This window comes from Chinchilla lanigera, unplaced genomic scaffold, assembly GCF_000276665.1.
Source record: "Chinchilla lanigera isolate Chin_1 unplaced genomic scaffold, ChiLan1.0 scaffold00030, whole genome shotgun sequence".
In the NCBI taxonomy this organism is placed as follows: domain Eukaryota; kingdom Metazoa; phylum Chordata; class Mammalia; order Rodentia; family Chinchillidae; genus Chinchilla; species Chinchilla lanigera.
The window spans coordinates 7,508,979-7,534,590 of record NW_004955431.1 but is presented as its reverse complement, the minus strand read 5'-3'; the positions used below and the strand labels follow the sequence as shown (position 1 = coordinate 7,534,590).

General features: G+C 37.3%; 1 protein-coding gene across 1 annotated transcript in view; it reads left to right on the top strand.

Moving 5' to 3' along the window:
- Nucleotides 1-25,612, top strand: part of Frem2 (FRAS1 related extracellular matrix protein 2) — a 176,483-nt gene that overhangs the window by 6,829 nt on the left and 144,042 nt on the right. Inside the window, exon 2 of the mRNA XM_005387646.2 lies at nt 3,944-4,033. Coding sequence (XP_005387703.1) covers nt 3,944-4,033 — 90 coding nt within the window. The remainder of the gene's footprint in view (nt 1-3,943; nt 4,034-25,612) is intronic.

Below are 25,612 nucleotides of genomic sequence, written 5' to 3'. Positions count from 1 at the left end.
AATACATACAGGACAGAAAATAGCACTTCAAATCCTTTCTCTGCAAAGGAATCTGATTTTAGAGGATTAGGTTTTTTGTTTTTTTTTTAAGAATTTTTGGATGAAGACAGGCAAATGATTTAAAGTCTGAACCAAGTCCAACAACTCAAAATATTGGAATATTCTTCACTATAGAACCCTAAAATTATTCTATTTCATTATAGACAGCTGTACTTCCCATTGATTTTGAGTTCCCACAATGAATTATATGGTTTTTATAAGTGCAGTTATGTTTATTATAAAAAAACTTTTTAAAAATTAATTTTAAACTATCACATTCCAGAAGAAACTCAAATATTGACTGGAAAACTGATGGTGTTTGTTTACACAGCACTTATTTGAACAAGCTGAGGCTAGGCTTTGGTGCACAGCAGTTATTTATGAAGATTAGATAAGTTATTAAAAGTGGGAAAATCTCAATGGTTGCTTTACCAGCAGGAGAAATAAAAGTGGTACATAGAGTGAGGACTTATTTTTTTATTTACTTTTACTTTATCATTAAGGGATGAACTAACCTATATTTTGATGAATTTTTCAATGCACTGAATTAAGTCAATTTAGCAAAGGTAGTTTGAGGTCATTCTTTGGATTATTGACTGATATAGGTCCCCAGAAGAAAAAAGACTTACATATTTGCAAAATTTATTAAAGTTCATTATTAGGAATAGTAGTGATACAGAGTTAGGTGAATTCAGAAAATTATTTCTCTATTTTAAACTGCACCTTTTTGATGAGATGTCTCTGCCCCTCCCCCATCTTGGGTCTAAATCAGTTGCCTCAAGTATCTGCTTTTTCTTTTTGGTTTTTCTCCGGTACCGGGAATCGAACTCACCACCTTGCGCTTGCCAGGCAGGCGTTGTGCCGCTGCACTAAATCCCCAGCCCCTGCCTCAAGTACCTGGATTATTTTTTCTCAATAATAAGTGCATAATCATGTTTTGTGGAATAGTCTATAAATTGCTTTCAGGAAAGCAGCAATATGCCCAAAGTCTTTAAACAAGGTTGCTTACAGGGTATATTAATGAACTTAAAATTTTTTTTTCATTTTAAAGAAAAGAAAAATAAACAATAAAAGCATAAAATTTCAAAACAAGGTTGTAGGACAGGAACAATGGTTAGTATATTGCATATTATTATCTTCAAAGTAGTTGCTCATATTATAAGATATATGCATGAAAAATCTTTTAAAAATGGGATGATTGTGTAGATAAAAGGAAATAAATGTGATCTCATGTTTTATCACTGGAAGAAAATCTAGTTAATGCCTACATATTTGCTTAAATTAGACATACAGATATGTTTCAAAAACAATTTTAAGAAAGCTAGTGTATATGCATATTTGCAGCATATTTATGTTATTTTAAGGGATACTTTTGGATCATATTATAATCCATGTCTTTCTTGAGATTTTAAAAGTGTTGTGTTTTTCTTTTTTATTTAATTTTATCTTTATCAGTACATGTCTGCAGTACATTATAATTACCTTCATCCAGGGGAATTAGTACACATATATAACACATGTCAATTCTTTCTTTACCCCCTCCCTTTCTCTCCCTCCCCAGCCCTCCATCTCTCAGTCCCCTTTCCTGTTGCAAAGGTTCTAGCTCCCTGTCTCCTTTTACCTATCTTTTACTTTGATATTTAACTTATTTATTCTTTGGATTTCTTGTATAAGAGAAATCATGTCCTTTTTGAACCATGAGTTAATGTTAACAAAGTTATAAGGAAAATGAAGGGGGTTTTAGTATGACCAACTAATCAATATCATGTTCCCTGATTAGAGAGGAACTGTGACCCGAATGTTGTGTAATTACATTCAAGTTTTCTCTCACTTATGAAAGGAAGTTCTAAAAAGTCAGTCTTGAGGCTATAAATTATTTCAGTGAAAATGTCTCTTGAATATTATATTTTTATTTAAGAAAACACTAATACAGATGTTGGAAATACTAAATAGGTTTTTCTTATCTCCTAGTACTACAACTTTTATTTTTATTTATTTATTATTATTATCATCATCATTATTATTATTATTGTTGGTCTTTTGAGACAGAGTCTCTCTACTTAATTCAGGCTGGCCTCGAGCTCACTTTGTAGCCCAGACTGGTATTGAACTCACAACGATTCTCCTGCCTCAGCCTCCTGAGTGCTGGGATTACAAGAGTGTGCCACCACACCTGGCAATATCCAGATTTTTTTTTGTACTGGGAATTGAACTCAGGACCTTGTGCTTGCCAGGCAGGCGCTGTGCCACTGAGCTATATCCCTGGCCCCAGCTTTAAGGTTTTCTTGTCAATCGTAAGAAAAGGTGGAAACATTGGAAAAAGATTTTTACACTTGGCATGAGATCATCATCCTTAAGGTAAGGATGTGTAGTCAGCAGAGTTTGCTTCCTCACTTGAAGAACTGAGCTATAAGAGTAACCTAAGAGCCGTACAGGGGCTTTCACTCCTTTCCCCAACAAAATGCATGAGTATGAAGGCAGAGATGCCCTGTGTTCTAACAGACCATGCAGTGCCTTCACTTCCTCATAAGAAACATTTGTGCTTGTACTGATTAGAAGACTTTGAGAAAAGAACTGTGAGAAGTTAAGATTAAGACAAAAGAAAAAGTTTTCAGTCTCCTTGTAAGATACATGTACAGGAAGATGGATAGTGCCTCTAGACAGAAAGTGTGGGAAATTATAGAAGAGAAAAATGAATCTCTACAGGAGAACAAAACATCTTTGATTTCACTTCCAAGTACCTCTATGCAAAAGAAGACAGTATTAAATTGAAAGTCAGATTTTCCCCTCCCTGGGCATTCCTGGTTGTAAGTCACCTTCCAGAGGGAAGATAGAGCATACACTTTACATCTATAAAGTGGAGCTATAGAAATTCTTGGAATAATTTGTTGATCCTGATGCTTTACTTATTTTAGATGATTCAGAGTCACTGTCATATATAGCTGCCTTAAGCCACCATAGCATGAACTCAGCAGAGCTTTGAAGAGTTAAAAGAAAACAAAAATACAATAGGATAAGAAAATATACCACATTGAAGATATTTTTAGCTATGATCTGATTTTCTGGAAGCTCACTGATAGACCCACATCAACTCTACTATGATCTGTTGGGTGTACGATAGAACAAAATAATTGTTTTATTATGTTGTCTGTAGGAGAGGAGGTAGTGAAATGGATGAATAAATTTTAAAATTTGTGCTTTAGTAATGAAAACTAATCCAGGCAAGAAAATTTGATAGAGTAAGAAGTAACACGGAGATCATTTCTGAGGCAGCATAGCTTTCTACTAGGAATATGGGTTTCCATTTTCATTAGGCTTTCATTGTTATTATTGCTTTAAATTCTCCCTGATGTTAAGTCATGATAGTTATTTTAATCTGTGGGATTAAAAACTACTCCTTGATTTTTCCTTTCAAATTCTGGAGAGCTTAAAAATAGCCTTCCATAGTAACAAAAGGTAAGAAAAGCAAGCCAGTGTGGGGAGGCAAAGCCTCTTTCTTCTGAGGCCCAGCCCTACAAAAAGGGAAAGAATGTGATTTCAAGAGGGCCAAGAAATCTGCCATGCCCCAAAATATCTCCGTTCCCACCTGTCATGGTGTCTGACATTCCATCTTTAGGGAGTCACTCCTTTGGTACATGAACATGCAAATACTACTGGGATGGGCAACACCTTGGTATTATTATAACCTAAGTCTTGTGCTCTGTTTATCTGTGTAAGGGATCTGATTTCTATGGGACAGCTGGAATCAAGGGGCTTAGATATCTGAGAAATAAGATAGCACTGTCCTCCGTAGAAGGGGATTTAAATAGGCTTACAGAAAAATAATACCCAGTAGACTGTTCCATAAAAAACAAGTCATCAATTTTACTATGGTAATTAATCTTATGTTTTGATTATTTTCTAGCTGACATTGATGACATGAAAATATGCTACGTCTTAAGAGAGGGAGCCAATGCCACAAGTGATATGTTCCATTTCACAGTTGAAGATGGTGGTAAGTGTTCTAGTGTCCCAGTAATGGGACCCAGGAGAGAGACACTTCTTAGTTGCACTTTGACTTTTTTGTAAGGAATCTTCATCAAGCATTATTCTATACTTATCTGAATGCATGCAGAGAGGAATTGGACATTCGCTGTAGAAAGCTTTATGGTTCCAATTTGACACCACCCTACTCTGTAACAACCAGAGATAAATATTCTAGTTATTTTGTGTCTTATGATTTGTAAGCACGAAACAGAGACATTTGTGTATATAGGATTGTCAAATCCAGTTGATCAGATTACAACCGTGTCAGGCAGACTACTTGACAGAGAGGATGTGGGATTCATCCCAGCTCCATGCACAGCCATGGCCTCCTGGGTGCATCTGTGCCAGTGGGCTACCTTTTTCTGATTTGTACCTGGGTGTTGGTGTGAACTAATGCTGATGGATAAGGTGTTGAACTCGTGAAGAACTCAGTGCTAAATGAAGGTCTGTGTTTTTTCCCCATCTCAGGATGTCTAATGATTTTCTTAGTTGGAGGATTGTGAGTTTTAGTCTAGCTATCAGTTTTCCTTGGTGGAGTCTGAAAACCACTGTAGAGAATGGGATCTTACGCTCTATCTAAGTCTTCTGAACTATATTGTTGTGATTATTCCCCCCAAAATGACAGCCATCACCCCATGGTTCTCATTCTGAACCCTGTACACTAGGAGAAAATCTGGCCCCTTCTGGGTTGATTATAAAGATGTTTTTGTTCTTGAGTGCTCTCAAAGGAAGCCAGAACCTCTCCAAATGCTTACGTTGTGCGAACAGGACACAGGAAGTAAGAGGGAAGAGAAAAGGGAAAAGACAGGAGATTCAGACTCAATTATCTGTTTCTTTATGATAACTTTCTTTTTTAAAGTGGCAATCTATTATGTCATTCATCTCAAAAAGATTGCATCTATATCCTCTGCACTCATTGAAGCATAAATAGAATTTGTCTAAAATATCCCTGGACACCACATGATCACAGTTCTGAGAAATGACATCCAGTGGGTGGGTACCACAGAGGCAAAAAGGGGTTTTAGTTTGGGCTGAAGTACTTGTTTCCTAGTATAAATCAGAGGCTCACCACAGCCAATGTTCTAACTTTGAAAGTAAACAAATCACAGTTTAGTATTCTGTATACTAATAAAAGGAACCCAGCAAGGAACAAAGTTCTAAGAAAGAAACCAATTTAAAAATTACATTTGTTCAATCTTGCTACACAAAGGGTACATTCTATTTAAATAAACTATAGAGTAAGATCCTGAAGTAGTCAGTTATTGGTTCAAGTCACCCAATTTATCTAATAGAATGCCTGAACAAACCTTAGTAGCAAAAGTATGAAGTTTACAAAATAAATTTAAATTTTGATAGTTGCTGTTATTCTAAAATATTATAGATTATACTTCTTACATTTTGTTTTTTTCCCATCTGTCTATCTGTCTGTCTTTCTATGCATCTATCCAAACACACAATGTAATATTATTCTACCATTCTTCACATTTTTAGCTGAGTAGTTTGGTAACATTTACTTCAAGATTTTGGTCTGTATTCAAAAATTAAAAAACATAACATATTGTCACATTTCAAAATATTAAGTGAGGAATGACTAGCTGAACAGGTCCAGCTTATGTTTGGAAGTGCTGAAAAAGTAGTGGGGCCTGTAAAGATTGTCTTTGTGTTTATGGAAACAGGAATGAAATCGTATCAGCATTTTTAGAGTTTTGGTTTCACATGGAGAGAAAAATTCCTGAGATACTCTTCTGTATCCTCTTCCTTTCCACAGGCATAGCATTACTTACAGGGCTCACATAGATTTTGGCCAACTGTTATGGGACAGAATCTCTGTGCACCTCCCTGATATAAGAAAACTTCCCTTTGAAAGAATAAAAACAGAAATCTGCAAGACTGAGAAAGAAAAAGCAGCATGCATATGTGAAATTTGATGTAATCCAATTCCTTTATTAGGGTTTTTTTACATTATATTGTAAATAGTCTAGCATTTAGGTGAGAAATTCAATGCCTTTTAAACTTTCAGAGTATCAGCAGGAGTGATTTGTTGTCATCTCCTTTATGCAGCGGTAGTCAGTATACCCGCCAAGTCAGCCCTGAGGTATCTCCTTCAAGCTGCACAACTAGGAAACCAGATTCTTTCCCCAAATAGTGATAACTCATAACTTATTGAGTTAGCAGAGTTATGAGAATTAGACTGACAGAACTTTGCCAGGTTTCATAAGACAAGGGAAAACTCTTGAATTACTCTGGATTCTTCAGACTGAGTTTTTAAGAATACCTGATAAGAATAAGGTCAGAATAAGATCTGTGGGCAAAGGGTACAGAAATTTTTGTGTCATCAGGTTTATCAGTTTTCATATTAAAATACTTTAAAGGGTATACTTTCTTCAGCTTTGTACTACTTGTCCTTGGAATCAGAGTGTAAGTCTGAAAATTGTTATTTGGCCATGAAATATGTTTACTAAAATGTTAAGGAAGAAAATGAAAATGTTGCATCCAAATAGTCCATCGGTCCAGGTGTTCTGAGGCCAACAGGCAGATATGAGTGCATAGGTATAATCTATAAAGTCAGACGCTGGAGCTTAGGACTGTACTTCAGTTATCCATCTGATGAGCTTGTGTATATAAGTATGGGGACTGTACTTGTTATTGAGGTAACACATCTTCCATTTCTTTTCGATTTCACCTTTTACATCTTCATGAGAGTAACTCACTGTTATGGTTGATACACTGTGTCAACTTGGGGAGTCTAGAGGTTTGGCTAAGTAACTTAGCAGGAAGCCAGGGTGCTTACTTTGTATACATCCTGCGCATGTGGAAGAAGAAGGCATGGAGATTATGTGAGAGCTACACGCCCGTTAGGTGGGGTAGCCTGTTTACAAAGTAAGGCAGGGAAAGAAGCTGCTTGCCGCCATTCCTCCCGTTTGCTCTGCCTGTCTGCTGTTCGGCTGCCATTCCCCCCTTTGCTCTTGTTGCTTTGCTACCTTCTGCCTCGGAGCCAGCCAAGTATGGACTAAAACCTCCACAAACTGTAAGCTAAGTAAACCTTTCCTTCCTTCATTTTGGGTGCTGGGCATCTTGTCTCAGCAATGAGAAAAAAGTAACCAAGACACTCACCATATAATAACACTGCAGATCCAGGAAGTGCATCCTATGGACGATTGCCTCTTTGAACTCTAACTCTGGATCTAATACTCTGCAATTTTGTCAGAGGAAAGGAAACATTTATTCTTTTATCCCCTTTCTAGTTGAACATATTCTTATCTGATTTCTTCTCGGCATTCAACTCTGTAGTTTTTCTATAATGTATTCTAACATGAAAGTGCTGTTCTGGCTCCTTTGTAGTTTTCTTTCCAAGGAGCTGCTGTAATGCTTCACTGTGATGTGAGAGTTAGACTGACAGAACTTTGCCAGGTATGTCCCACCCGCCTCAGCCCCCGGCTCAAATGTCGTTTCCTCTCTACAGTTGTTTCCGATCCTCATAAGGAAGTCAGTCATACCCTTCTTTATGCTCCTATTCCTAAATTTATTTAGGAATCCAGAATGTCCTATTATGATCACTTGATAATGTGAAGTTTTCCATTAATAGGAAAAGCGCTCCTTCACATCTAAAGGATATCATTAATCTTTGTACCTCATTGTCAACTCAGGGCTGAGCACATGGCAAATACTTAACAAATATTAAAAAGACTGAAGGAATAAATAGGAGAAAAAACTCATTGTGTGTGTGTGTGTGTGTGTGTGTGTGTGTGTGTGTGTGTGTGGTGCTGGGGATTGAACCCAGGTCTTTTGCACTGAGCCTCATCCTCAGCCCTTTCTTTTATGTTTTATTTTAAGAGAGGCCGTCACTAAGTTGCAAAATTACACAGGCTGGTCTTGTACTTGCAGTCCTCCTGCCTCAGCCTCCCAGGGTGCTAGAATTACAGGTATGCACCACTATGCCTGGCATCCATTTTTACACTAGGATCAATTGAATAATATTCTAAAAAAGTTTCTGTAAACAATTTCCAGTGGACCCTTTGCATTCTTTTAGAACATTCTCTTATCCTTACTTTAGTTTAAATCCCTGTGGCACCAAGAAAGATTTTTAGTAAAGCTTTTATATTTATAAACACAGGGAGCTAACTGCTGTCAAATTCCTTTGAAATCTTTAGTGAAATATACTTAAGATTGAAAAGATTCACAGTAACCACCAGCGTGCAGCTCATATTAATCTTAAAGAATTCTTTTCAGGAGAAAAGTTGTCAGTATTTTCCGTAAACAATTACACAATTTAAAATTTAAAAACGAAGAAACTTTTTTTGTAAGATACTGAAATTTTAAAGCCAGAACCACTACCATAAGTATTTTTAAATTTTGTTGTGCCCAGGTTTTTTCTCATATGATATGAGACAACATAGAGACAGATAAGTAGAAAGCTCTATTAGCATAAATCATCCCCAGTTCTTTTTAAAGGATATTATGTAAACTTCTATTATTTTTTTTTTTCAGTCTGAAGTCCTTAGTACTTGATCAAAGATGTATATATGCATGTATTTGGGGGGTGTGTCTGTATGTGTGTGTGTGTGTGTGAGAGAGAGAGAGTGTCTGTGTGTATGTGTATATGTTTGGCTCCCAACCTGAACCCAGGACCATTGCATGCTAGGCAAACACTCTATCCCTGAGCTATGTCCTGCGTCCCAGCCTGTTTCTTCATGGGCAGAAGGAAGAGTAGAGACATGTGATTGTCTGGCTTGATTACAGAGTAAGAGAAGCCTTAGTTTTTTCTTCATTGTGAAAACTGGTCTGCTGCTTCCTCACTTGAATTCTCGTATGACATGGCCATGAAACCTGAGTTCTCCCTGCCAGTCTTGGCTCTGGAACTGGGGCAGCAGACACATCTGCCTTGACCATTACAGTATATCTGATCCACAGCCAGACATTTTTGTTGCTGTTTTTGCCTGTGTCTTTTGATGCCCAATTTCCCATCCACTAAGATCTTTAATTCATGTGCCACTGAGAGATATAAATAGCATCTTGACATGGTAGAAAAAGCCACAAAGTCATTTCTATCTATGAAATGTCAATTAAGGTCAGAGCTTTCAAATTTTTATTCCATCTTTGACGATTAAATACTCAGACACAAAGAGATCCTGGAAGCCCTTCATTCTAGATATAAGAAATACAAGTTTTAGCTTGAATAAGATCAGTAACTTCAGGGCTCAAGGCGAAGTCATTACAGATAATTAGCTTGAATTTAATGCTAGGGGGCTGGGGAAATATAAGTAAGAATAGTAAGCAGAAAAATGAGGTCTGAGTACAAGTGTTAAAAGATTTTATAGGTGTATTCAGCTTAGAGGAACAAAAGTAAACATTCCTGACAATAAAAGTAATTGCTGGTGACATGAGAGCCGGAGCGAGGATGGCAGTGCCTGAGAGAGTTATAATAAGACAGTGAAGTAATGTCAGGCACTGGTACAAATATTTTGAATTTAGAAGAGAGCAAAAGGTCTACCAGAATACGGGTCCCAGGAAGGGAAGCTGGCTACTGTGGATAAATGTTTGTAAGCCTTCCTCTTCTCGCTGAGCAGTTCAGAATAGTTCAAGTTTCTCTAGGCTGGATCCTTGCTTTTAAAGCTTGATTCTATTAATAAACCTGTTGTGTCATGAAAGAAGTTTCTCTTTGAGATAAAAATTACAAACTAAACCTTATTAGTTATTATTCTGTCAGTGCATTGCAAACGTATGTGTCATCTGAATACACTATTTTTATTGGCGTTAGTTCAGAGCACACTTTTATTAAATTGTTAAGTCTTCGGGTGAGTAAGAATTTTTATCAGAACCACGTTTAGGGATTAAATACAATTCCATATTTATCCTCATAACAAATGGCAGTCACCTTTTAAAACCTAAACAAATCTTTCACAAGTGATTAAATTGCTATAATCTCAAATCAAATATTTATTTGTGGTATGTATTACTCAATTCCATAATATCCCACTCTTCGTCTTTAACTTGAGTCTGGGTAGCTAGAAGAAATGGAAGATGGTTTTCAGTGGCTGTGTCTCCATTGGAATTGGCGTTATTCTACAATTCCTGGAATCATTGAGAATGCAAAGACAACCAGAATGTGATGTAAGACAATGGTGACACTTTCTATGGTGAAATTTATTTGCTAAGAAGAGGTTCCATATTCATTTATTTATTGAATTATTCAGCACAGATTTCTTGGAGCACCTGCTTTGTTACAGTTGATATCTTGGGTACTTTTCTCATTGCTGAGACAAGATACCCAACACCCCAAAGGTAAAGGGAGAAAGGGTTATTTAACTCACAGTCTGTAGAGGTTTCAGTTCAGAGTTGGCTGGCCCTAGGGCAAGGTGGTATGGCAGAGGAAAAACAGTTCATGTCAGGCAGAAGGCAGTGAAGTAGCCAAAAAACAGCATCAGCAAACCACAGCAGTCCTCTTTCTGTTCTTTACCTGTGGTCCAGGCTACTTACCCTTAGGGTAGCACTCACACCCAAGGAGAGCCTTGCCATTTTCCACTCCCAGGTCTGTGCCATAACAATCAGTGAACTAATTTAGTAGTCACACTCCCTTAATCTGAGCATCACACGCTCTAGATCCAGCTACCCACAAAAAAAGCCCCACCTACAACCACCTGAGGCTTTGGGGGGGACATCTAGGCACAAGCTATCGCAGGTGTTTATTGGGATCTGGGGAGACAATGATAAATACAACGGTCATGGTCTTTGACTTGGGATTTGTCCTAAAGATAAAGAGATAGATAAAACATTTTATACACTGTTGTGTAAAGTATACTAAAGGTTGTAATATAAAAATTATATTATAGAAATTATAATATAGAAATTATAGCTCTCAGGAAATGCTTTTGAAAGGTGAGATTTACTTAGCATGAGATGTAGCTGCCCCAGGAAGAAGGGAAGAAGAACACTGCAGACGGGAGAAACATGTGCACAGCCATGATCTTGGTTTGGGTCACCAGAACGCCAGTACACCTGGGGCTCAGAACACATCCCAGAGAGTAGCATAACATGAGACTTGAGAGGCCCACCAGCTTGATGGTACAGAGTCTGTACAACCAAGGGTGTGACTTAGAACTGTTCTAAGGGGAAAAGAAGCCACCAAATAGCTTTAAAGCTAAGGAATACCATGTTGTGGTTTGTGTTTTAGGATGATGAATGAAGCTATAGAGAATGAATGAAACAGTATTAACAGGAACAAGGAGGATTAAATCTGACACTGATGCATAACATAGGCACGATATAGAAAAGAGTGTAGGTGTGGTAGAATTTTGTCTCTTAGTCCCTAGGACTTATGAATGGATTGGGTTGTAAGGTAAAGAGAAAGGAGAAGCTGAGCATGTTTCTTGGTTTCATGTCTTGCAGAGAAAGACAGTACTACTTACTGAAATGGGAAGGAGCAAGGACATAAGCATGGGTCTAAAGGAGGAAATTAAGAGGCTGTTTTGAACATATTAATTAAGAGGCATCTTATTTCTTTGAAATGTGCACACAGGAAGGCCAGCCCCTGGCCCTGCTTATCTTCCCTTGCATCATAATTAGGAGCCAGGCTTTGGAGTCTTGAGTTGGAATAAGCACTCGTTCTGCCCCTTGCCATAATTGCTGATATGACCCTGACCCAAGTGACTGGAACTTTCTTAGCCTCCATTTCATTTGTGAAGTGGACGTCATAATAGTACCTAGCTAATAGAGTTTTTTTAAAGATCAAGTAAGATAATTCATGGAAATAAGATCATTCATTCAGCACAGTTCCTGTCACATAGGATGGACCCTGCAGTGAGCTGCCGCTGCTGCTCCTGCTACACCTCTGAGACTTCAGAGTGTCTTTCTTTGCTTTCCCTTTCTTTTCTGTTTTTTTCTTTTCTTATCCTTTCTTTTCTTTTCCTATTTTCTTGTCTTTTCATTGTTTCTTCTCCTTCTCCTCCTTATTTTTCTGTCTCCCTCTCTGTCTCTCTCTAACTCTGTCTCGCTCTCTCCCTCTTTCTCTCTTCCTTCTCCTGTCTCCTTTCCTTCCTCATTTCCTCTCTTCTTGCTTCTTTCTTCCTTTTCTTTCTTTTCAGTTCTGGGAGTTGAACCTAGGGTCTTTACACTGAGCTACATCCCCAGACCTTTTTATTGTTATTTTTATTTTGAAACAGGGTCTACCTAACGCACTAAATTGCCCAGTCTGGGCTTGAGCTTGTGACCCCTTGCTCAGCCTCCCAGAGAGCAGTTTTCTTCCTTCTTGCTTTCCCTTGTCTTCCTCACAGAAGCTGTCTGTGCGGTGTCTGTTTTAGAGAAGAGATGGCGGTGTGATCCACAGTGACGAGAGTGCTAAGGCTGTGGACCTTTCTGTCACATGGACTTTAAAGGCTGCAAGTGTGTCCGATATTATCTTGTAGGGTCAAGTAGCATAACAAAGATTTTCACTAAAAAATTTTAAGGAGTTTTCTCTATGAAAATGTAACAGAAATTTTAAAAAACCGTATCTCTGGAGCTCAGCTTGTGTGTTTTATTTCTTTTCCCCAATGGCTAGAAGTATAAATTTTGTAGGCTTGGAGGTTAAGTGAGTAACATGATTTTATCAAAATATAGTGCTGCAGAATATCTGGGTTTAGCAAATAAGAGTTTTGAAGGATAATTTTGTATGAAAATCTTTAACACACAGCAAACCAAAAGGATGGAGATAATGTCCAAATGGCATGTTTATTCACGTCTTGAAATCACCTAACTATGCTTAGTCTAGTTAGAATGCTGTAATCACTATGATGGGCAGATGCCTCATTTGATGACAACTGTAAAGAAAAAAACAATTAGATAAATGTACTTCTAAGAATATTTATACATTTAAACAGAAAGAGCATTTCATTTGAAATTTTCTGTTGAGGTCATTAAAAAATGAGTGATTATATATATATATGTATATATATTATATATACATATTCCTTAAAAAGCTAAATATTACTCATAGATAGTAGGCTTGTAATTACCAGGGACTTCTTGGTTCCATATAATGAAAATGTAAAATCTAGTTTTCTGTAAAGTTAAAAGAAAACTACTAACTTTTTAAACTCCTGAAATTTTGCTATACAAATAATAATTGAATAATGAATTTTATTTAAAAGTTGTAATAATAAGCTTCTACCTGATAAAGGTTAAAGCCATGTGTCTTTCTGTAATACCTCAGGAGTTAATGTCTTACTTAATTCTGACTGCAAATAAGGAAATGTAAGATTTCTGGTGGTTAACTTTGTGAAAAATTAATGAGTGAGTGAATCACACATGTACAAGTAAAGCATAGGTGCTTTTGTTCTTGCTTCCCTAGTGTAAACTGATTTTACAATGTACATTTCCTTGCAGTGAAAATGTTTATGTGAGAAAAGATTGTTTTCCTGACCATTCTCTTTTAGAATGCCTAGTGTGAATTTATTAAAATTACTAATTTATCAATGTGTTTCTTCCCTTAGTAAGAAAAAGTCAATTGTTGCCTAGCTGTCTATAAGAATTTTGTTGTTGCTGTGGAAGGAGGAAATAAATATCATTCTAAGGAAACTGTATTGCATCAGGTAGTTTACATTTAGAATTCTCACATCATTGCTAGGAGAGAAGTTTCTAGAATGAGTTACTCAGTTATAACTACCACTTAATACAAGCTTTACTCTGTACCAAGAGTATTAGTATCTTTGGGACAAATAAATTACAAGAAAAAGATGAACAGAATATTTATGAGCTATGATTGGTTCTTGATTTGGAACTGTTATTGTTCAAATTAATTTTGAGCTAAGCTTGGACAATAACAACCTTCCTGGCACTTTTGGAAGGAGAAGCCCAGGACACAGTCCCCCCTTGTTTTGTTCCGGGAGAGCTCTGACTTCATTCCCCTAGAGTGGAAGCAGAAGCTCTTGTTTCTCCTTCTTTGCTGGACTCCTCAGTGCAGAAAGGTACAATCATTCTGTCTTGGTAAGGTGCCACCTGCTGTCTGGAGCTCTAGTTGTGTAGCTGTTACAGGAACGAGTTGCAAACCCTGGAAACAGTGTTTTCAACACAGTTCAAGAGAGGCACTTCAGACTTTGGAAATGAAGTGGTAAAGCTGGTCAGAGGACTTCACAAATCCAGCAGACAGAGCCATTTTGTGTTCCCCAAATTCTCTCACATTCTTTCACGAAAAATTAGCTGAAAACTAAGCGCACTGCATTGCAGCTATAAAAGTTCAAAAGTTGGGCTACCCTTAATCACTTAAATTATTTTCTCAAAGTTATACTTGTAACCTGGATCTCAAAGTCATTTTGTTTCATTAGCCATGCCTGCTGGATTACTAAAGCCAGCGAGTTTTGTCTGATTCCTGAACTCTGTGGAGTTAGTTTCCCACATGTAACTCCCTGGCTGCTGGTTTCTTTGCAACCACACTGAGGTTTATCTTAAATGACAGTAAATATCAACTGCCTAACACAATGGCTGGCGCAAAGTAAGTGCTATATAAATGTTAGTCATTCCCTTGCGACAATATAGGATTATAACCGTGAAAGCAAGAAATTTTACCTGTTTTTGTTGATTGTTTTTAATACCTATCATACAGTGATATTCAATTTATTCAGTAAATAAATATTTTAGGCTGGTGTGCTGCTACACATCTATAATCTCAGCACAGGAGGTTGAGGCAGGAGGATATCCACAAGGCCATTGAAGGCCAGTGTGGGCTACATAGTGAGTTAAGGGACAGCTTCAATTACATAGCTAGACCACTCTCAAAGCCAATAATTATAATAATGATAATGATAATGATAAAATAATTACTGGGGAAGGAATACTTTGCTCTAGTGCAGTTCTCCTAAAAACTCTCTTTGACTCTTGTTGTTTTCCTATTGATCCAAATATAACTTCTTTCCTAGTTATGTAAAAATACAAATGTTTTTAAATTGTGTTTTAAAAATACTTCCTCCCTTCTGCTGTCATGGTTAATTTTCTAAAGTGCAATGTGACCCAGTCTTTACTTTTCAGCTCTCGCTGATATCTTTGTTAGGGCGGTGTGAAATCCAGCTTCTCTGGATGCAAAACAGGCTACTTCTGAGTGTGCACCTGCAGTGCTGACTCAGAATGCCTGCATCTGCTGCCCTCAGTCTGGCTTCGCCTTTTTTCTTGATCCCTGTGACCCTTTCCACCCCTGTTTTGAGAATCAGACCTCACCTCTCCTGTGTGCCTATAACTACTCATATTGTATCTACAGGCTGTACTCAAAATACTTGTGTCTATAGCAAGGTATTGATTTACAGAATTTTTTTCCAATTTATGTTTTCATTAGTAAATTTTGCAGTACATAATAATTGCATTCTTCCTGAGGAGTTGCTACATACACATAACACATCTTAGTTCTTTTTTTATCCCCTTCCCTTCCACTCCTACCCGTCTTCCATCTCTTGGCCCCTCTCCTATTTGCAAAACATATATCTCCCAATTTCCTGCTGTCTTCTATTGTGTTCTCTATTTATATACTGTGTTGGGTTTCTCATATGAGAGAAACCACTATTTAAGCTTGTGTGACTGAATTACTTCACTTAACGTTCTGTTCTCAAGGTACTTCCATTTTACTACAAATGAATAAAGTTTATCCTTCTGTGGCAGAGTAGTATGCCGTTGTGTAAATAGCGTATTTCTTTATCCATTCATCTACTGATGGACATATAGGCTACTTCCAAGACTTAACTATTATGAATTATGCTGCTATAACCATGGGTATGCATGTGTCGCTAATATACTCTTTGAGAAAGATACCTAGAAAGGGAATAGTTGGGTTGAATGGAATTTCTATTTTTAGTTTTTTTTTGAGGAATCTCCATACTGATTTCAGCAGTGGTTATAGCGGTTTACACTTCCACTAGCAGTGGAGAAAAGTTCCTTTTTCCCCAGAGCCTTGCCAGAATTTGTTATTTGTTGAGCATAACCATTCTTTCTGGAGTAAGATGGAATCTCAGTGTTGTTTTCATTTGTACTTCTAATGCCAGTGAAGTTGAACATTTTCATGTATCTATTGGCTGTTTGTACCTCTTCATCTGAGAAGTGCCTATTCATTTCAGATGCCTGTTTTTGGATTGGGTCTTTAAATCTAGAGAGTCTAATAGTGTTCAGTTCTTCATATATTCTTTTTTTTTTTTTCCTGGTACCAGGAATCGAACTCATGACCTTGCGCTTGCCAGGCAGGCGCTGAGCTAAATCCCCAGCCACTATATATTCTTGATATTAGTGTTTTGATGATTAACTTGCAAAAATTGTTTCCCATTCTGAAAGTCATCTCTTTACTGTTCGTGATTTCCTTTGCTACTGAGCAGCTTTTCAACTGGATGTGATCCCACCTGTTGATTCTTAGTATTATTTCTTGTGCAACTGGGCTTCTGCTCAGAAACTCTGCCAATGCCTGTATCTTCAAGTGTTTTATCTATATTGTCTTCCAGCAGATTAAATATTTCTATTTTAATATTTAGATCATTGACACATTTTTATTTTAGTTTATTGTATAGGGAGATATATGGGTCTAAATTCAATCTTCAGCATGTAGGTTGCCAGTTTTCCTGCCATACTGTTTTTATCACTGTAGCTTTGTAATATAACTTCAAGTATTCTGGGCCTCTTTTGGTTGCATATGACTTTTAGGGTTGCTCTCTCTAGATCTGTGAGGAATGGTGTGGTATTTTGATTGAGACTGCTTTAAATCTATATATTAGTTTTGGAAGTGTGGCCATTTTGATGATATTGGATCTACTTATCCAGAAGCAGGGGGTATTAGTTCATTTTCTGATGTTGTGTTAAGTCTCCTTTCTCAGAGTACTGTAGTTTTCACTGTAGGGGTCTTTTACTTCCTTGGTTTGGTTAATTCCTGCTATCATGAAAGGTACTGTTTCCATAATTTCTTTTTTGGTGAATTTATTATTGGTGTACAGGAACACTCTTCATTTTTTGTGTTGATTTTATATCCTGCTACACAGTTGAATTTGTTTATTAATTCTAGGAGTCTTTTGATGGAAATGTGGATCTTCTATGTAGAGTATCATGTCATCTGCATAATGATAATTTGACTTCTTCCTTTCCTACACATGTTTCTTTTGTTTCTCTCTCTCTTGCTTAATTGCTCTGGCTAATATTTAAAGAACTACATTAAACAGTAGTAGTGATGGCAGATATCCTTGTCTTTTTTCTAATTTTTAGAGAGAAAGCATTCACATTTTCCTTTTTAACATGATGTTGGCAGTAGGTTTGCCATAAAAAGATTTTAGCACAATAAAATAAGGTCCTTCAGAGGTTTGTTTTTTTTTAATCATAAATGGATGTTTGATTCACTTTTTCATGTGTCTGTTGAGATTGACCATATGATTTTTGTTCTTGTTTGTGTGATGTATTACGTTAATTGATTTGTGTGTGCTGAACCATCTTTGCATCCTTGGGATAATGCCTACTTGGTTCATAATTTATGATTTTTCTTCTGAGATTTGTTGCGTTCTGTTTGCCAGTATCTTGTTGACAATTTTTATGTCTGTGTTCATTTAGAGAGATTGGTGGTATCTACTGCTCTTTTACCTTTTTGATCTCTAATTGCATTAATTTGGCTCTTTTTTCATTTTTTGGTATTATTGGCAAAGATTTTATCTATTTTGTTTTATTATGTCAAAGGACCAGCTGTCTGATTTATTCTTTGTATATTTTAGTCTCAATTTCATTAATTTCTGCTCTGATTTTTATACTTTTCTTCCTTGTACTAGCTTTGGATTTGGATTGTGCTTGTTTTTCTAGGACCTTAAGTTGGATCACTAGGTTATTTAGCTGGGCTTCCTCTGTTTTTCTTATGGGAACATTCACAGATATAAAATTCCCTCTTAAGACTGTTTTCACTATATTCCATAAGTTCTGCTATGTTGTATGGCATGATCATTTGATTCTCAGAACTGTCTAATTTATTCTGTGAGCCATTCATTATTCAAGAGTGTATTGTTTAGTTTCCATGCATATGCATAGTTTCTGTGGTTTATTTTGCCATTGAGTTCTAGTTTCATTGCACTACAATATGATAATATGCATGGGATAATTCTGATTCTTGGCATTTATTTAAGTATGTCTTACCTGCTACTATGTGGTCTATTTTGGAGAATGTTTCATGTGTTACTAAGAAGAATGTGTATTCTCTTACTGTGGGGTGGAACACTTTGTAGATATCTATTAAGTCTATTTTTTCAAAGTTTTGCTTCAACCCTGCTATTCTTTGTTGATTTTTATCTAGTTCATTTGTCTCTTTGTGACAGTGAGGTGTTGAGGTCCTCTGCTATAATTGTGCTGATGATTATCTGATCTTTTACACCCAGTGTTTGTTTTATGAATTTGGTTGCAAGATGTTAGGTATATATACATTTATAATTATTTTCTTTCTCTGATGAATTGTCCCCTTCTTAACCAACATATAGTTACTTATTTGGATCTTCTGATCAGTTTTGGCTTGAATTTCATGTCTTCTGAAAATAGGACAGCCACTTATACTTGTTTTCAGGATCCTGTTGGATGAAATAGTGTTTTCTATCTTTTTATTTTTAGTCTAAGAATTTCTGGGGGTTAAATGTGTTTTGTGTATACAGCATACCATTGGATTTTATTTCATCATATATTCTGCCAGTTTGTGCCTTTTAATTGTGGAGATTGAAACCATTCACACTGAGAGTTATTACTAAAAGGTATTGACTTACTCCTGTAATTGCATTATTTTCTTGTTGCTGATTCCCTTTTCTCCCCCTCTACTTAACTCCTCACCTGCCTGGTGTATTCATTCTATTAGACATTGTTAGCTTCATTCTCTTTAGCGTATCCTTTGAGAAGCTTTTGGAGTGTTGGTTTTGTGGTCATGAATTTTTTGTGTTCTTTGTCATGGAAATACTTTATTTCTCCATGAATTTTAAAAGAGAGTTTTGTAGGATGTAGCAGTCTGAGTTGGAAGCTGTTTTCTTTTAGGGTTTGAAACACTTTGCTCCAAATTCTTCTGGCATTTAAATGTTATATCGAGAAGTCTACTGTAATTCTAATCGGTTTACTTTTATAAGTAATATGTTGCTCTTCTCTAATAGCTTGTAAGATATGGTCCTTATGACAGACTTCTGGGAGTTTATCATTTGTCATGGAGGGGTTCTTTTCCAATCATTCCAGTTTGGTGATTTGTATGTCTCACTTATCTGTATGTTAAGTTCTTTCAGCATAATTAGGAAGTTTTCTGCTACTATTTTTGTAAACAGGTTTTTATACCATTTTTTCTATCTTCTGATTTTTTTACTAATTCCAATTAATTTTAGATTAATGTTTTTTGTGTCATATAGCAACTGCAGGATCCATTTTTGATGTTTTCTTGGTCTTTTTAAGGTATCACTAAATAACTAGTCTCCAAACATCAGCCCTGTCTTCTGGTTCTGACAGTCTGTACTCATGTTCATTACTTTTGCTGCCCATACTTTCAATAAAATTTAAAAATAAAATAAAATAAAAATTTTAATCTCCTGAATTTTTGTTTGATATCTTTCCATTAACTCTACTTCTTTGCAAAACTAGCCGTTAATGTTTTGTATCACTTTCTTTAGCTCACCTATCTTTTTGAGTGTCTTCTGAAAATTTGCTCATCTTCATGTTCACTGTATACATTATTTGATTAGTTACTTTTCTGAGTGCTTTTTGTGTCATATAGCAACTATAGGATCCATTTTTGATGTTTTCTTGTCCTTTTTAAGGTATTTAAACCAAACACTTTAAAAAAAAAAAATCTGCCTTGTTATCCTGTGGAACAGTTTGGCTGTGTGGTTTTTTTATTTCCTCCACTTCAGTTTTTCATGAATTAGCTGTGGGGGATTTGGGAATTTTTGGAGGTATTTTGCTGCCTTGTCTTATCATATTTCTCATGTGTGTGTATGTGTGTGTGTGTGTGCGTGTGTCTACTGAGGTTTGAGGGTTGGTTATAGTGGAAGACCTTGTGACTAGTATGGCAACCTCTTTAGTTAATGTCTGCTTTTGAGTAATGAACTCTGGCCATTGCCAAGTACAGCTATTTGCTGCTGTTCCAAGATCAGCCACCTCCATTCATTTGGGAGAGGAACTTGTTGTGTACTTGGCTCAGCATCCAGTTCTTCAGGAATGAGCTACAGTGTTGTTAATGACACCTTGGCAATAGCAGTAAGTAACTATGCCACCTCGGCAATAGCAATAAATCAGCAATAATAATAATACCAAAGACAAACTGGATATTGACGTACCCTAACAAGCAATACCATGCCACCCTTAATCATAGAAAAGAAATCTATAATTATAGTATAAACACTAGGATTATACAGGATCCTATTGATAAATAACAGGAAAATAATATTAGATAAAAGTACCAGAAATTAACAAAGAAAAAAAAGAATGGAAAAAAGAGAGAACAAAATAAAGAAAAAGAAGAAATTTTAATGGTCAGTGGAGCAGCCCTGAATGCACCACTCTGTACTGGAGCTCCTTCTATACATCTGTGTTTATGAATCTTGTCAACTGCAAGAGCAGTTTGATTCTTGTTCCAGTCTCCTTGTACAGTGCTTAGTGTCCAGATATCACAGAGTAAGAGATCAAAGACAATGTGTGGAGTGAAGTTATGAAAAATGCAGAACATAACTGAACTTCTAATTTCTCTTCCCCCTTGAAGTCATAGGTAGAGTAGCTTCAAAAATCAAGAGAAAAACTAAAAGAAAATAGATTAGTCTTTTTCATCAAAAATAACAAAATAAATGAAAGTTTGTGTTTATTTTTCAATGTATTTCTAACACACATAACTGTACATGGACAGATACTTTTCCACTCTTCTTCACATAAACTTTCATGGTAACATCAAACTCTATTTTGCTTTTCATAAAATGAAATTACCCTTCTTATATGTATATGCCTAGATGTGTGTCTGAAATAGAGATTTTGCTTCTAGACATTTCAACACTATGGATGCTTTAATTTCTTGGATTTGCTTATTAGAATAGGTATACTGAAGCTTAGGGATGGATGCTCTCGACACTATTGAGAGTGGATTGACTTTATACCCTCATCCAGTGGATTCACTGTGCTCTCCTTTGTCCCTGCATCTTTGTGACAATAATGAGACAACATCTTATACTTCTTGTCCTCTACTGTCATACCCACCACAGACATAGATCAGTACTAATGTAGTAAGAGCAAACATCTATGAGAAAAGGGAAAACTCAGTTAAATGCCACTGAATGTCTGCCTAATTTCATTTGAAACAAAGGTAACACTAGTAGAGACAAAGTGGGCTAGCAAAGCATTTTATAGTAGAAGTGTTTCTATTTTTTTTTTTTTTTTTTTTTTTTTTTTTGGTTTTTCTCCGGTACCAGAGACCGAACTCACAACCTTGCGCTTGCCAGGCAGGCGCTTTTGCCGCTGAGCTAAATCCCCAGCCCCTAGAAGTGTTTCTAAATGATATTACTAAATGATGTGATAAGTACGCATATCTAGCAATAAATCACATTCTTTAAAATATCCATTCTTATAACTTCTATTTGTTTACCTTGGTCATTAAATATTCACTATGAATATATGTAAAAAATGTTGTGAAGACCAATGTGCTATGGATATCATATAGTATTTAATTTTCTCCAGAAAAAGAATAGGGCTTCTGAGACTTGGAGTTTAAAAATTACATACAAACAGAGCAGAGGCTGAAAATATGATGTATATGCTGGATGTGATTCAGGACTCTACTGCAACACTCTAGGAAAACACAATTCTGTCATGTTGGATAGTTGCTTAATCCATGGTGATTGTATTCCTTGGCCCAAGTTTTCCTATTGTAAGTAGTAGACACAACTGAACTCTGATGAAGTCTTTTTTTTAGATCTACCAATATAGTTTAATGCAGGTTCTACCATAGTCTTGTTTCTTCCTCAAGGATAAAATATCCACAAAAACCCCTTCTGATGCTTTAATAATCATTCAGTATCTATTAAGTAGAGTTGATAACCTCACCTATTAATGTCTTCCTAGGATCCATTCCACTGTCATTTTGTGCCACTGTGCTTTGCTGTTTTCAGTCAAGAATAGGTATTTAAGCAAAATTCTAATCACCTTGTGTCTAGCTCATTCTGTAGCCTGGGACCTTTCTGATGCATGATTGTATTTCTGTAACATCAGCACCACACAGGCTCAGCAGGGACCTTCTGTGTCTTTCTTCCCCATTCCTGTCCTCCTGCTTATTTCTACTTTGTTGGTTCAGGACTCTTACCTGTTTTTTTCTTGTCCTTTGAATACACTCTTGTGCACACACACTTGCACAGATTTGAATTAGTATCATTTGCTGTATTTCCTCTCTTTGTAGAGAGTTTATACCCTCATCCTAACAGTTCCAGCTGTTAGACAGCTTATATGACAGCTGTAGAGAGCTTATGTGACAATACCTGTAATTGTCTTCATATGGGACCAACAACAGTGACTAGAAGTAAGAGTGAGATATGATTGACTAACTGGGAAGTAAGAAATTTCTAACTACTGGTGCCTGATATTAAACTGTGTTTTCATGTGGTAGTTATTTTGTGTCATTAGGATTCAGGTAAAAACTGAGCAACCACTGTCAAGAATGTTAAAAGTGACTTTTAGGTAGGGTAAGAAACAGGACTAGATATTAATTCAGACTTTCTGTGATTCAGGCTTCATTTGTAGAAATGACCTTTCATATTAAAAACAGCTGAGTCCTCATCTTGATAAAAAGGAATGTTTTGCCAGGCATGGTGGGGCACTCCTGTAATACCAGCCCAGGAAGCTAAGGCAGAAGGATTGCTGCAAATTCAAAGCCAGTCTGGGCTATATACTGAGTTCAAGGCCAGCCTGAACTACATAGCACAACCCTGTCTCAAAAATAAAAAACAAAGAAAAAAGATTATTTCCTCTAAAATATTGCTGTTTTGCTACCTGAAAGATTATTACAGTGAATTTTCATCAATGAGATTTGTCTTAGTTACTTTTCTTTCATGGCCAAGACAAAATACTCAACATCCAAAATTAAGGAAGGAAAGGTTTATTTAGCTCACAGTTCATGGAGATTTCAGTCCATAACCCACTGGCTCCGAGGCCCATGGCAGAGGGCAACCATTCATGGTGGTGTAAGACACCAAAAGCAACAAGAGCAAAAAAGGGAAGAGAGAGAAAGCAAGCCTTTTTCCCTCCCCTATATTGTACGCAGGCTCCCCGCTCCAGGGCGGGTGTAGCACTCACACCCATAATCCCAGCATTGGACCATGAATCAATCACAAACTCTAGAAGCCCATCCCATGACTGCATGCAGCTTTAGGGGAACATCTAGACACAAATCATAACATTCCACCCCTGGTGCCCCAAAGACTCATGTACATCCCTTTATGCAGAATGCATTTAGTCCATCTCTAAGAGTTACCAAAGTCCTAACATTTTCAGCAGTGCTGAAAAGTCCAAGTGTCAAGTATCCTTTGAGATTTAAGGCAGACTCTTAGCTGTGAGCTCTTATATAAATGAAGAGAAAGTTAAACACTTCCAACATTCAGTAGCATCAGATAAATATTACTATTCAAACGGTACAAATGGAGATACAAAGGAATGGGACCAAAACAAGCCCAAAATCCAGCAGGGCAAACATTAAGTCCTGTAGTTCCATGTGGAACTTCTGAAGCAATTTGTCTCAACTTGTGAGCTCCAAAAGGCTTGGGTGACTGCATCTTTATGGTACTTACAGTAGTTGTAGCTCCCATGGCTTCTCTCAGGCCTGCTCTGTTCAGTCCTTGCAGCTTTCCTTAGATGACTGATCTGCATTCCTGGCTTTTCCAAACATCTGGATTCTCCACTGCACCTTTGGCTTCACCCTCACAGCTTTACACACTGCCCTCTCAGGGGCACACTGCCTGGCCTCCTGGGCCTTCTGAAATTGAGGTGGAAGCCTTCTTAGTATCATAACTCTTCCATTTTGCATGCACCTAAAACCAGCACCACATGGATGATGCCAAGGTCTGTTGCCAGTTGGAGCAGTAGCCTGGCTTCCCTCTCTCTTGGCTGTATGAGTGGAGCACCTGAATGTCTGGGCACTCTGAATCCAGTTCCGTTGAACAAATTCTCTAGGCTGCTGCCAGTCTAGAACATGTTGCTCTGTGGCTGTCTCCTCAAAGCAAAGTCTTTCACTTTTGCAGGCTGCAAAGGGTGGAGACTTGCTGCTTCTTGTGGTGCTATCAGGTCATCTTTTATATTCTCCTGTTCCTCCTCAGTAATCAAGATCTCCTCAGCTCTATCTTTAGCTCTATCTTTGTAGTCCACAGGTTTGCTGAAGTGTCCTTTCTGGCCAAACTCACAACATCTTAAATCATCCTTTGGGCTCTTCACTCTTGATTCTCAAAATAGATCTGGTTAAAAGCCTCAAACAATAGCCATGCCATCACCTCAACATTCACCTGCCTTGAAATTTCCTCTGCCAGATTGATTAACCCACCATCCTTAATCTCAGTCTCAGGCAAAGTCTCTGGACACAAGCAAAATGTAGACAAACTTTCTGCCAAGCTGTAATACATTGTCTTGAGTCCAACAGTCAGTGCAGTCCTTCTTCCCAGCAGAAACCTCTTGAGCTTGGTCTTTACCAACAGGATTTCCATCAGCCTTCTGGTCTTCTGAGGTCTGGCCAGAACCCCTTATACAATACAGTCTAAGATGTACCAGCTGCACTCTTTCAGGTGATATCACTGAATCTTTCCAAACTCTTTCCCCAAGCCATTCCCAAAGACTCTTTCTTTTTGAACCACATGGTCAGGTACAGTCACAACAGTGACCCCACTCTCAGTACCAAAGTCTGTGTTGGTTACTTTTCTCTCTTGTTGTTGAGACAAAATATCTGGTGCCTAAAATTAAGGAAGGAAAGGTTATTAGCTTACAGTTTCTGGAGGTTTCAGTCATAGTCAGTTGGCTTCAAGGCAGGGTGGTAGGGTACAGGGGCAATTTAGAATTTGTACCAGAGAAGTGAGATGATTGCTGTAACTATTCCTGACCACCCCAACAGCCAAGAGAGGAAAGCCTGGCTACTGCTCCAGCTGGCAGCAGACCTTGGCATTATCTACATAGTGCTGGTTTTAGGTGCATGTATTATGCAGAATACAAGAGTTGTGGGGTTAAGAAAGCTTCCACCTTATTTTCAGAAGAAGGACTGGGAAGCCAGGTAGTGTGTCCCTGAGAGCGCAGTGTGTGACACTGTGAGGGTGAAGCCAGAAGTGCAGTGTAGACCCCAGAAGCTTGGAAAAGCCAAGAATATGGATCATCTGAGGAAACCTTCAAGAAGGGGAAGAGTGGGTACAAGAGAAAGCCAAGCTCTTTGGAGCTCACAACTTGTCACAGATTGCCTTGGATGCTGCAATGGAACTACAGGATTTAATGTTTGCCTCAATGAATTTTGTACTTGTTTTGGTTCCAATCCATTGTATCCTCGTGGTTGTACCTTTTGGAATGGCAAGGTTTATCTGATGCCACTGAATGTTAGAAATGTTTAACCTTCTTT